The sequence below is a fragment of the Plectropomus leopardus genome, chromosome 23, assembly GCF_026936395.1.
Source record: "Plectropomus leopardus strain MGB_pleo_1.0 chromosome 23, ASM2693639v1, whole genome shotgun sequence".
Lineage (NCBI taxonomy): Eukaryota > Metazoa > Chordata > Actinopteri > Perciformes > Serranidae > Plectropomus > Plectropomus leopardus.
The window spans coordinates 23,847,426-23,860,000 of NC_142198.1; the positions used below are offsets into that span (position 1 = coordinate 23,847,426).

A 12,575-nucleotide genomic window follows, 5' to 3' on the forward strand; every position below is an offset into this window, starting at 1 on the left:
GTGTGTGTGTGTGTGTGTGTGTGTGTGTGTGTCCTTACTGTGCACGTCCCCTCTCTGTCTGTGTGTGACGTCCTTATTGATCCTGTTGTTCACTGTCGTTGGTTCCGCTGTAGACGGAGAAGTAGTAGAGATAGTAGTAATAGTTGAACTACCCAGGGTAGAAGTAGTCATACTAGCAGTTGTGGTAGTAGCAGGTGTTGTACTTGGAACAGTAGCAGAAGTAGTCGTAGTAACAGATGTAGTAGTAGTAGTAGCAGTAGGTATTGTACTTGAAGTAGTAGGTATTGCTGCTATTGTTGGAGTTGTAGTATCCAGGTCAGCTGTAGTAGGCAGAGTGGTGGTAGTAGTCATAGTGGCAGGGGTAGTAGGTAGTGTACTTGTAGTATTAGTAGTAGGTGCTGGGGTTGTGGGAGTAGTATTGAGTAGAGTAGAAATGGCAGAGGTAGTTGTTGCTACTGTAGTAGTTGTAATTGTGGTTGGCTGAGCTGTTGTAGTAATAGAAGAAGCAGTAGTAGTAGTAGCAGTAGCAGTAGTAGTGGCAGCAGAGGTGGTGATGGGAGTTGCAGTTCTTGCAGGTGCTGGTCTAGTAGTTCTCGGTCTCTCCGGCCCCAGAGTCACTTTGGGGACGGCTGGAAACATATAGAAGTGTATAGAAAGTATATTAAAGTTCATGAAATGTGTATAAAAGCATACTGAAGTGTATGAAATGTGTAAAGAGACATATAGAACTGCACAGTATATGTACAGAAGTATACAGGAGTGTGTAAAATGTGTTTGGAGACATATGAAAGTATTTGGATTCTGTATAGAAGAATATTGAGGTGTACAGAATATGTACGGAAGTATACACAAGTGTATAGAATATGTATAGAAAAATATAGAAGTGTATGGAATATGTGACATTGTTCTCTGTGCGTCTTCAGCAATAAACGTTTTTCCCCATAGTTGTGCAGCTCACTGTTTTTTGAGGACGACTTGTTTCGGAGGATGTGACTTGTGTTGACTCGGCGATGAGGTGTGTTTTTACCTTTACAGCTGCCGTCTTTACACCTGCACTTTGGGGACGATGGATTCAGAGTGCAGAACGGCCGACTGTCCTTATCTGGAGACACAAAGACAAACTTTTTATTCTGATTTTCTGTGGAATAAATATGACTTTAAGGTTGTGTTTGGATTAGCAGATTTTTAATCAAAAAGGTTTATTGTTAAAATTAAACCTTTTTAAGATATTGGGGCAGATGTTGGACAAAACATTTGTCATTTTTTAACAAATATAGTAGTTAAGTGTTTCATTTATTTATATATTTATTTATTTTTTATTATTCTATTAGTTGTATTTGTAAATTACCTATTAACTTATATTTTATTTACTTATCTATCTATTTATTTATTCCTTTTTTTGTTTTTCTAGTATTTGTAATTTATTAGATTATTTATTTATTATTTTGTAATTATTATTATTTTACTAATTGTTGCTAACAAATTAATTGTGTTTATTTTATATGACTAAATGTAAACTAAGAAAAACAGAGACACTGTCCCGCTGTGTGTCTTCTCCTCTAAAAAGACACGCTGAGTCTCACCAATGCAGTTGTAGCGTCCGTTGATGTACGTGAGTTTGAATCCCAGGTGACATTTACACACGAAGCTGCCAAACGTGTTCACACACTTTCTGCGACGAGGACACACACCTCCGCCCGACACACACTCATCGATGTCTGCAGAGACAGAAACAGAGAGACAGACAGAGAAACAGAAACACAAAGACAGACAGAGAGACAGAACCAGAGAGACAAAAACAGAGAGACAGAAACACAGACAAACGGAGAGGTGGAGGATGAGCTACACCTCCGTCAGCATTTCATCACCCGGTAGCTCAGAGAGACAGACTCACTGACCAACACAGGTGCGTCTGTCTGGTCCTAGCCGTAACCCCGGAGACGGACAGGTGCATCGGACCGCCCCCTTAATGACCTCACAGCCATACTGACAGTTGGCATGGTAACAGGTTCGAGCATCTGGAAGTCCAAACACACGACAATAAAAAACAGAAAATATTACATGGGTTCACAAAAATGAGACATATGCAAGGTCACAGTGACCTTGACCTTTAAGCACCAAATTCTAATCATATCATCCTTGAATCCAAGTATATGTTAGTGCCATCAAAATCTAAAAAGTTCATCTTTGAGTCCAAGTGGACGTTTGTGCCAAATTTGAGGAAATTCTCTCAAGGCTGTCTTTAGATATTTTGTTTACGAGAATGAGACAAATGCAAGCTCACAGGGGCATTGACCTTTAAACACCAAATCAGCCCATCATTGAGGCCAAGTGAATGTTTGAGTCAAATTGGAAGAAATTCCTTCAAGGTGTTCATGAAATATCATGTTTGAAAGAATGAGAAGGATGCAATGTCACCATGGCCTTTGAACTCCAAAATGTAATCAGTTCATCTTTGAGTCCAAGTGGACGTTTGTGCCAAATTTGAGGAAATTCTCTCAAGTCCTTTTCAGATGACATGTTAAATTTAAATCATGTGAAACTTAAAAGTACAAAAAGTGTCTGCAATATGTTGCTTTTAATTTTGACTGAGGATAATTGGGATTGTTTGAAATAAGCAAAGTTTTTATCAATTAAAGATTAATTGATCATTAATTTTACTAATTAATCGATTAAAGAAAGAGAACATTTGCAACCTTTGCTGAAATGTTTGCAAAGAGCAGGACACACTTTCCAAACATTTCTCATGGCTGCATATGTGAAAAGTAAACTTTTTTGTGCGTGTGTGTGTGTGTGTGTGTGCGCATGTGTGTGTGTGCGTGCGTGCATGTGCGTGCATGCATGCATGTATGTGCGTGCATGCATGTGTGTGCGTGCGTGTGCCTGCATGCATGTGTGTGCGTGCGTGTGCCTGCATGCGTGTGTGTGCGTGCGTGTGTGCACTCACTCCTGCAGCTGCCGTCCGGCTGCGCTCTGTATCCGTCCTGACAGTAACACTTGTAGCTGCCCAGCGTGTTCATGCAGCGATGCTTACAGGGCCGAGGCTTCACGCCGCACTCGTTCAGGTCTGACACACACGTACGCACACACACGCGCACGCACACACACACACACACACACACACACTCACACACTCAGGGGTTAACGGGCAGGAAGGAGTTTGTCTGTTTTCACTCTTCCTGTCAACTTGTGGGATTAACCTTTGACTGCTGGACACCAACAGCATTTTAAGTGTTTGTGTAGTGTTAAATCACGGTGTGTCGTGTCTGTGTGTGTGTGTGTGTGTGTGTGTGTGTGTGTGTGTGTGTGTGGCTTCAGTTTAAAGCCAGATGTTGTTTATAGTCAGGATATGAGTCATGATGTAGCCTCTAATCAAGACATTAACACTGTGATTGTGTGTGTGTGTGTGTGTGTGTGTGTATGGGGGGGTAGTGTAGTTTGCCACTTGTGTGTTTTGGTCTAAGTTTGGAAACGGTGGTGTGTGTGTGTGTGTGTGTGTGTGTGTGTGTGTGTGTGTGTGTGTTTTGGGGGTCTTCAGGTAAAACACGCCTTTGCAGGTCAAACAAACATGACAGGAATGTGTCTCTTTTTTTCGTCTCAGAGGCATGATGGGAAATCAAACTGCAAAGAGCGGTGATCTTCTGCACATACACACACACAGGCACACATACAGGCACACACACGCACACAGTTACCTTGGTTACAGGCCTTTCCAGTGTATCCTGGGTGACATTTGCATCTGTCTGGTGCAATACACTCCCCGTGTTTACAACCCTGCTGACAGTGAGCTGCACACACACACACACACACACACACACACACACACACACACACACACACAGGGAGTCAGTATAGATTTGGGGGATGAAATAGTCTGTATAAACGGGTGTGTGGTGTGTCTGTGGGGCTGTGAGCTGCTGTCCTGTTCCTGCTGAGGATCTCTAATAAACACACTGATGGACCGACTGATTTTCATACCAAATAAAGTTTTATTACTATTTAATGAATTCAAGGACTTTGAAGACTTTTTAAGGATCCAAGGGAATCCTGGATGTATGATGTATTCGGTCTGAATCAGCAGCTGACAGCGTTAATACCGACACAAACGAATCACAACAACAGGAAAAAAACGAACCAGGATCCAGTGAAAAAACACCCCCCCCACTCAGAATGAGCAATATAAAAATATTAGATCGTATCGTGATATGAGACCAAATATCTTCTTATATATTGAATATTGTTATATCACAGTTAAGTTTTGTCCTTTTCTCAAATTATCAGACTAATCTTGTTGTTATGTAGCTGTTACCTCCACATTACTAATAATCATTCATCAAACATGCAATTGTGTTCATATTATAATATAAAGTACAGTCATTACAGTAACAGTCATTCATTCACAAATGTCACGTCAGAGAAGGAATTTGGTTAAAAAAAATGTCTTTTTAATTCATTTATTTTTTAAATGCAAGTTTGATTCTGTCTGCAGTTCTGGCAGTAATGAATAATGTGCTTTTGAGGAGATTTCAGAATATCCAAATATATATTGTGTATCGAGAACTATGCATCGTGTCTTTTATTGTTTCTATTCTTTTGTTTGCTTGCGTACTTGCAAACACCTTTCTGATGTAACGATGCAGATTTCAAATAAAGGATCAATATCTTATCTTATTGTATTTATCTTATTTATCCATTTTATCTTATATATCCTAAAAATATGCCAGCTTCATTTTCAGCCCGTATCGTCCAAAAAACACGTGAAACTTTACACTGTGGTCCTTTTCACGTGACACGTGTGTGTGTGTGTGTGTGTGCTGTGTGTGTGTGTGTGTCCTCACGTTGACAGCGTCCCCAGTCCATCTGTCTCCAGCCCCAGCAACACTCCACGCTGTTACCATAGTGACAGAGGCCATCAGACAACACTGCCAGGTCCACCCAGCTGCAACACACACACACACACACACACACACACACACATATTAATGTTCATGTTTTCTTTAAACAGTTCATACGTGTGCAGACGAGTGAACACATGAGAGAAACTTTTGTCTGAAGACGTCTGTTCCAGTTCAGACTGGCTGCTGTGTGTGTGTGTGTGTGTGTGTGTGTGTGTGTGTGTGTGTGTGTGTGTGACATCTCCTGTTTCCACGCGGTGCCTGTCTGAACATGACTGATGTCAGCCAGAGAGGAAGGAGCTCCTCTTTTTTTCCACTCCCGCTACATACTTTCTCTCTCCGTCCCGACATCACGCACACACACACACACACACTCACACACACACACACACACACACTCACACACACGCACACACACACACACACACGCACACACACACACACACAGGATCTGATCTTTATCACCGGTCAGTTTTTTTATCAGAGTGAATTAATGTAATTTGGACCAGAGCTTCCTCAGTTCTCCATTTTTTATTTTTCATAATTTGGATTAAAATTATGTTGAATTAAACAACTAAAGTTAATCTGATTAATTTTGTTTGTTATCGTCTATTTATTGTTTATTTTAGCTTCAGGAAACTGAAGTTTGAGCCACAGTCGGCATCAGTTTGAGTGAAATTTGAAACAATTAGTTTATAAAAAACTAAATAAGTTTGAGTAACAGTGTAAAGAGATAACGTTTGTGTAATACGGCTGCACTTTAGCACAATTTTGTGATTTATTATGAGGAGGTGGAGTGAGATAAAGTTTGTAAAATTGTATGAGCTGGTGTTTTGAAGTTTATCCAATCAAACTCTGTCATTATTATATTTGGTCCTCCCTGCTCAGAAAAAATGCTTTAAAATTGTTTTTCTAAAACCTGGTCCAGTGCTTCATAAGGTAAAAATACATTATATTACATAATAAATTCCAAAAAGCACAAAAACATTGCTTTTTGCTCACACACACACACTAAAGACAGCCACAGACGGATTGCAAACTGGGAGTGGATTGAAAGGATTTCAGGATGAAAGCTGTTGTTTTCAGGCTGTTTGCAGCAGAGCCACAGAGATCACAATAACCTCCTTATAGAGTCTTATTGGAAATTTACAGCACATCCCAAAAAAACAAAGAAAACTATTTTCTTAAGTACAAAACTCGAAGTTCAGATTAGATAACGTGCAAAACCAAATGGAACAAAAATAAAAATTTAAGTAGGAAAACAGCAGCAGACATGCTCAGCATTTTATAAAAACTAATATATTAAAGTTAAATTAAACATGACTTACCACACATACACTTCCTCACTCACACACACACACACACACACACACACACACACACTTCCTCACACACACACACACACACACACACACACACACTTCCTCACTCACACACACACACACACACACACACACACACTCCCTCACTCACACACACACACACACACACACACACACACACTCACGCTCCGTCACATGAAACAAAAACTGAGACCAGATGAAACCTGGTCCGTCGGGTCCCTGTAACTCCGCGACAGATTCACAAATTGTCAAATAAAGCAAAGACACACAGTTCTGACCTGTCTGAGTCCAGCTGCTGTCCCTCAGTCCACACACACAACCAGGACAGCAGAACCAGGACCACCCGCGTCAACATGTCCCCCTCTAACCCGGGACACCGACACAACCCGCAGGACCAATCAGCTGTCCCCCTTTGATCCGGTCCAAACAATCAGGCTAATGCCCCCCGAACACACCTGAGCAGGACAGCCCGTCCCGGTGTGAACGGCCAAAGATGGAAAAAAACGGCAGACCTGACGGCGGGAGGAGCACCGGAGCGGAGCCGTGGAAACAAAGACGGCTGTTCGGTGGAAGAACCCGGTCTGTTCTTTAGTTCTTTTCGGCCGCCGAACTCGTTCGAAGTGACGTCACGCACACGAGCGTTCTAAGAGATGAATGAGAGAAAAAAAGTGTGTTCTCGCGCACTCGCTGATTGGTGGCTGGAATTCGTCCGTGTGTGTGCGTGTACGTGTGTGTGCGTGTGTGTGTGTGTGTGTGTGTGTGCGTGTGTGTGTGTGTATGTGTGTGTGTAAGGAAATTAAGCTACAGAAGAAGCTTTTAACATGTCACGCAGCTTCACAGAACCACAGACCACCACAGACAATGCTGAACCACAGACCACCACAGACCCTGCTGAACCACAGACCACCACAGACCCTGCTGAACCACAGACCACCACAGACCCTGCTGAACCACAGACCACCACAGACCCTGCTGAACCACAGACCACCACAGACCCTGCTGAACCACAGACCACCACAGACCCTGCTGAACCACAGACCACCACAGACCCTGCTGAACCTCAGAGTGCAGAACAGACCAGTGGAAGCAGCTCAGTGGGTTTAACGTCAGATCCTGCTGGCTCACCACGAGTCCTCAGACCCTGCATTTATGTTTTTAGACCCTGGTGAAGACAATTATTATTATTTTTGTCTGCAGGTTTTTAATCTGAGATGTCTTTGAGGATGTGAGGAGGACCAATAAAATAATAATAATAATAATAATAATAATAATAATAATAATAATAAAAATAATAGCAATAATAATAATAATGATAATGATAATGACAATAATGATAATGACAATAATGATAATGATAACAATGATATTAATGATAATAATGATAATAATAACAATGCAGTAACAGAAGTGACCAGCAGAGAGCAGTGGACATCACAGTCACTCTCTCTCTGTCCCTCTGTCCCTCTGTCCCTCTGTCTCCTCCCTCTGCTCTCCTCATCACTGAGTCTGGACTCCTCAGCTTAACAACACCTCTCTGTGTGTCTGTCTCTCTGTGTCTCTGTCCACCCGTCTGTCCTCCTGCAGGGACATGAGGAGAAGACAAAGACTGTGGTTTCTGCTCTGGGTAAGACTCTCACACGTCCTGCTCACAGTGTTTGTTAATGAACTCAGACTGTTAGAAGATTATTTCTTCTTCTCTCATTAAATTATTGACTAATATTCAGAGAGGGAAGAAAAGAGTAATAACTGAATGTCATGTTTGATCTGTGATCGTCGTTTTTTTAATGAAAACAGATCAAATCTCTGCAGGTTTTGGAGAAGCTGCTCAGCTCCTGCAGAGAAGCAGCTGCTGCCACTTTTCATCACAACTAAGAAAAAATTAAAGGTTTAAAGGATCCAGATGTTTGTCTTTATTTTTTTAATTTGACTCTACAAACATTAAATGTGATTTGATGTTGGATATTTTTTAATAGGATACCTGCTGTTTTGTTATTCATCAGGCGATGAAAAAAGCCTCGGTGGGTTTTTCACTCGTGTCGTTCTGCTCGTTTCTTCATGCAGACGCTTGATTTTTGGACACATTTTAAATGAGACGTAGAATTAAGGGATTTGGATGAAATTTCAGTATTTTAAGATCAGATTTGGTTTTTTTTTCTGACAGACTTCTTTCCACATGAAGTGTTCAAGGACTGTCGGAAATTATTATGCCAACAATAATTTCTGTTTTTACAAGTTGAGTAAATACTGCAAAGATTAAAAAAACAAGGACAAGTTTTAAAAGAGACATAGAATAAAGTGATTTTGATGAAATATCGTTATTTCAGATCAGCTTTTGATGTCCAGCACACATGATGTGTTCAAGGAACGTACATATGTTGAATATCTAAGGATGACTTTTGTTTTACAGTTTCTGGCTCTGATAAGTGAATGAAAAACATGAAACACTGTGAAGAAGAAAATGTGCCAAAATTCTTTTAGGAAAAAAAATTGCCTTTTTTTGCCAAGGTGTGCGTGTGCTTCGTTGATCCGACGAGCTGCTGGCACGACCTGGACAACAGCGAGTACGACTGCTGGCCGCTGGACAAACCCAACGAGTTCAACATGATCGACTGCGGAGGTCAGAATATCAGAATCTACATTTCGATATCGCAGCATCTTCGTTCTGGCTCAAACACGTTTGATTCAACACTGACGTTTGATTTTCAGTCGACTTAAAATTTAAGCGCGGCCAGGACACTCACTTTGTGAAGTTAAAACAAATACTTCTTTCTTTTACAGTACACAAATGCTTTAGCAAATTCCCATTCGATTTTCCTTAATGGAAACATGACATTTTCACCACTAACTGGAAGCCGAGTGCAAATGCTGCCGAACCAACACGAAACATAATTTATGAACCATAATTACTCCGGTAAAAACTGCGTTTACATCAGAAAATACTGCAGAAATAAAGCTCATTTATTCCTGTCGAAATCTCAGTTCTTCTCGCTGAATTTCAGCGTTGTAACGAGCAGGCGGAGATATTCAAGCGTCCGTCTCAGCTGAATTAAACTCTGATTTCTGGTCCAATGTGTCTCTGTTTGGTCTCAGGTCTGGAGATGGCCTGGGTGGTCCGTCCTCCGGAGACGGTGAAGAGCGGTAAGGTGTTCAGTGTCACGTACTCGGTAACGGCCAGGGACTCTTTCTACCACTGGGCTGTCAAAAAACAAATATTTCCAAACAGGTAAATACCTCCGTTTTTAACTGGTTACACTGGATTTAAACCAGACTCACTCTAACTTACTTTAAATTCTACTGGGATCCAGACTGTTTTTTTCCTGGTCTGAACTGGTCTGATGTCTTTTTAGTTCTGTAGTAGACGCCGAAACAGCTCGCAGGTTCTGTGAACATCTGGACTGTCCGCTCAACTGGAACGACGCCAACGGAGAAAACTGCTGCATTCATCACGCTAACATCCACTCCTGTCCGATGGGTCACATGGTGCATACGCCAATTCTTTGTTTTCTTTTTTTGGAAGTTTTAGAGAAACCGCAGCTAGCTCACAAATATTAACTAATGTTTCCTTAATGGATAAATAACCAATTAATTAAGTAATTCTAGTAACTGTTAAAATGACCCATCATTACATGATATTAGGGACCATTAAACTGAAATCGTCAGTAAATGCTTCAATAATTCATAGATCTCAAAGTGGAAACACACATTAAGTACAGTTATGGAGTAACTGTAGTTATTCTTTTTACTCATTTAAAAGTGTCGCTGTTTGATAAAATTACATTTTAAAGACTAATGAATATGAAATAAACCAACTTTCAGACAGAAAGCATCTGTGGTCCCTGGATACCCGACGACGGGACGATCTTCACACACACCATCTCGACCTCCGGCAAGATGACTCAGACCAACTGGACCGCCAAGGTAACATTCGAACGTTTCTCTATAAACTTCAAACAGTTTCCAGCACAACCAAAACTCCCTGCAAACACGCCACCGAAGCTTTTAAACACCTAAATAAAAGCGTCAGTGTGAAGATGCCAAAAGCCTCTGAATAATAACAGTGATCGTCCATCTTTATTAAGTCACTTCTGCGACAAACTATCAGCGATCTTTTCAAAAAGTGCAGAAAAAACCCGACACACGTTTATATCTCTGTATGCAGATGATGCACTTCTTTACTCCACCAATCTTTCTAACTCGCCTCGCTGCGCTCTCAAGTTCTTTCACACGTTTTCACAATAACAGCTCAATCACCAAACTCTCGCCAGATGACTCATTCAGCTTTTGTGGAGACAAAGTCTCTGCAACCTGTTAAACGAGTCGTCTGTCCTGCAGGTGGTTCTCTTCCACGCTGGCCTGACCTCGCTCATCGCTCACATACGAGTCGGCCTCATGCAGGTCGCTCTCGAAGCAAAGAGCAACGTGCAGCCTGCTGTAGGTAGGTTACGCTGCTATATGTCCACCCTCCAGCTCACAGCACGACGACAGCGACAATACAACGAAGGTCACATGACCAACTACGTCATGTTTAGACTCCGCAGATTCCGTCTGTCTCGACTTTGGAGTGACAGTCGCCCAAATATCCTAACCGACCTCCTGAAGAGCCACATCCTCCCGCGCCTGTCTGTGTCACACTGCCGGACGCTTCTAAGATTTTAGGATATTGCTAGAATTTTTGGACATTTGTCAGATTTCTCAGATTTTAGGGCATTTCTAGGCATTTTGGATGATTATCAGATTTGTGGACGTTTACGATGTTTTTCAGAATTTTCGGATGTTTCTTGCCTGTTTCTTCGATTTTTGACATTTTTAAGGTTTTAGGAAATCCATGGGATTTTAGAACATTTCTAGGATTTTTTGGTGTTTCTCGAATTTTAGGATGTTTCTAGAATTTTTGGATGTTTTTTGGGATTCTACTATCTTTGTAAGATTTTAGGACATTTGTAGTATTTTAGGACATCAGTGTCTCAGCTGTGTCCTCTGTCAGGGGTGTGGGGGATCCTCCTCTGGATCAACAAGCTCTATGTTGATGCTGTTTTATGTCTCTGACACCTTATGGAGACTAAAAGGACAAAAACTATTCACAGAGTCCATCACTTTATTTTCATTTTCAATTAGAAAATGGTTGGGGGGCCACCGGGGCCCCTATCAGGGGCCAGATTTGGTTGCAAAGTAAGTATCGTGCTTTGGGGTTTGGTGCGGTGAAGGTTGAGGTTCTAGTTGAAGCGAATTAGCGGCTGAGAGTTCAGCTCCCGTCACAGTGTTGCAGTAATCTCTGAACAGGTAGTGACTCCCTCGTCTTTTCTCTCCTCTGAGTGTGCGGGGACGGCGTCTGCGAGGAGGCGGAGTTTTGTTCCACCTGTCCGGCTGACTGCGGCGAATGCCCAATGACGGCGGCCACCAAGCTGGCCATCGGCCTGCCGCTCAGCCTGCTCTGCCTCTGCTTCCTCCTGACCGCTGTGGTGAGAACCCACAACCCGACAAACGCTAAAATATTAAAAATAAGGTGTTAATACGGAGCTAACCGCTGAACCTGTGCGCTCAGTGGCTCAGGTACCAGAAACAGAAGCTCCTGTGGGACGAGAGCTGGATCATCGACTTCGCCAAGATAAAACCAGGTAACGGATGAGACCGCTTTGACCTGCTGAGCTGGTTTAGTCACCTCTGAACTGCCCGAATTTAAACTGGTTCGACCAAATCAGAAACCCTTCATGTCTCTCTCTCGTCGTGTCTCTGTGTCTCCTGTCTTTTTGTCTCTGCAGACCAGGACGCCCACATGACGATGGGCAGTATGATGAGCGTACCGGTGGGGAACAGCGACAGTAACACCAGCTGTGTGACGGCTCTCAGCTCCTACACGGGACAACCGGGGAGCCGAAAAACACCCTTCACCTGCACGGGGATACAGTACGCCGCCGTAAACCTCCATCTTACCGTCAACGCTGCGTTTTTTATGCTGCTGGCTGGGAGCGGGGTCGAGTGCTTTTCGGCTTTGTTTTTACTTTGAAAATTTGGGGTGATTTTTAGAAACTTTTGGCTTTTTTTCATTTCAAGTTTTTCTAGCAAATTATTTATTCTAAAAGAAAAGAAATTTCTTTTTTCATTAAAAAAAATCTTTTGCTGATTTTTAAAAACCTTTTGCCCTTTTTCTTTTTTTTTTTTTTTTTTTAAACTTCTTTCTCCAAAATTTGATTTTACGAAAAACGCACCTTCCAAACCCGTGGGCCCGCCAAATTAAATATCACAGAAATGTCACATTTATAACCGGCAGAAACTGTAAAAACAGACGAATGTCACTAAATCTGATTCTGCTGTGCAGTGACGGCAGGACGGTGGCCAT

General features: G+C 42.0%; 2 protein-coding genes across 3 annotated transcripts in view; one reads left to right on the top strand and one right to left on the bottom strand.

The window, feature by feature from the left end:
- LOC121966275 (nephronectin-like) overlaps positions 1 to 6,869 on the bottom strand; it is a 42,141-nt gene extending 35,272 nt beyond the window's left edge. The window contains exons 1-8 of one of the 2 annotated variants that reach the window (XM_088073422.1): positions 6,517 to 6,869; positions 4,839 to 4,939; positions 3,696 to 3,788; positions 2,948 to 3,067; positions 1,899 to 2,018; positions 1,584 to 1,718; positions 1,028 to 1,102; positions 39 to 629 (exon numbers count right to left, since the gene is read on the bottom strand). In XM_088073422.1, coding sequence (XP_087929548.1) covers positions 39 to 629; positions 1,028 to 1,102; positions 1,584 to 1,718; positions 1,899 to 2,018; positions 2,948 to 3,067; positions 3,696 to 3,788; positions 4,839 to 4,939; positions 6,517 to 6,593 — 1,312 coding nt within the window. In that variant the 5' untranslated portion in view covers positions 6,594 to 6,869. The remainder of the gene's footprint in view (positions 1 to 38; positions 630 to 1,027; positions 1,103 to 1,583; positions 1,719 to 1,898; positions 2,019 to 2,947; positions 3,068 to 3,695; positions 3,789 to 4,838; positions 4,940 to 6,516) is intronic. The other variant, XM_088073423.1, reaches the window with a different exon arrangement.
- A 190-nt stretch (positions 6,870 to 7,059) lies between these two features.
- The window catches only part of LOC121966457 (atrial natriuretic peptide receptor 1), a 15,895-nt gene continuing 10,379 nt past the window's right edge, over positions 7,060 to 12,575 (top strand). Inside the window, exons 1-10 of the mRNA XM_088074049.1 lie at positions 7,060 to 7,332; positions 8,744 to 8,855; positions 9,329 to 9,461; positions 9,586 to 9,718; positions 10,055 to 10,156; positions 10,571 to 10,673; positions 11,552 to 11,697; positions 11,781 to 11,853; positions 11,998 to 12,142; positions 12,555 to 12,575. The exon at positions 12,555 to 12,575 is cut by the window's right edge and continues 66 nt beyond it. Of these exons, the coding sequence (XP_087930175.1) occupies positions 7,060 to 7,332; positions 8,744 to 8,855; positions 9,329 to 9,461; positions 9,586 to 9,718; positions 10,055 to 10,156; positions 10,571 to 10,673; positions 11,552 to 11,697; positions 11,781 to 11,853; positions 11,998 to 12,142; positions 12,555 to 12,575 (1,241 nt within the window). The remainder of the gene's footprint in view (positions 7,333 to 8,743; positions 8,856 to 9,328; positions 9,462 to 9,585; positions 9,719 to 10,054; positions 10,157 to 10,570; positions 10,674 to 11,551; positions 11,698 to 11,780; positions 11,854 to 11,997; positions 12,143 to 12,554) is intronic.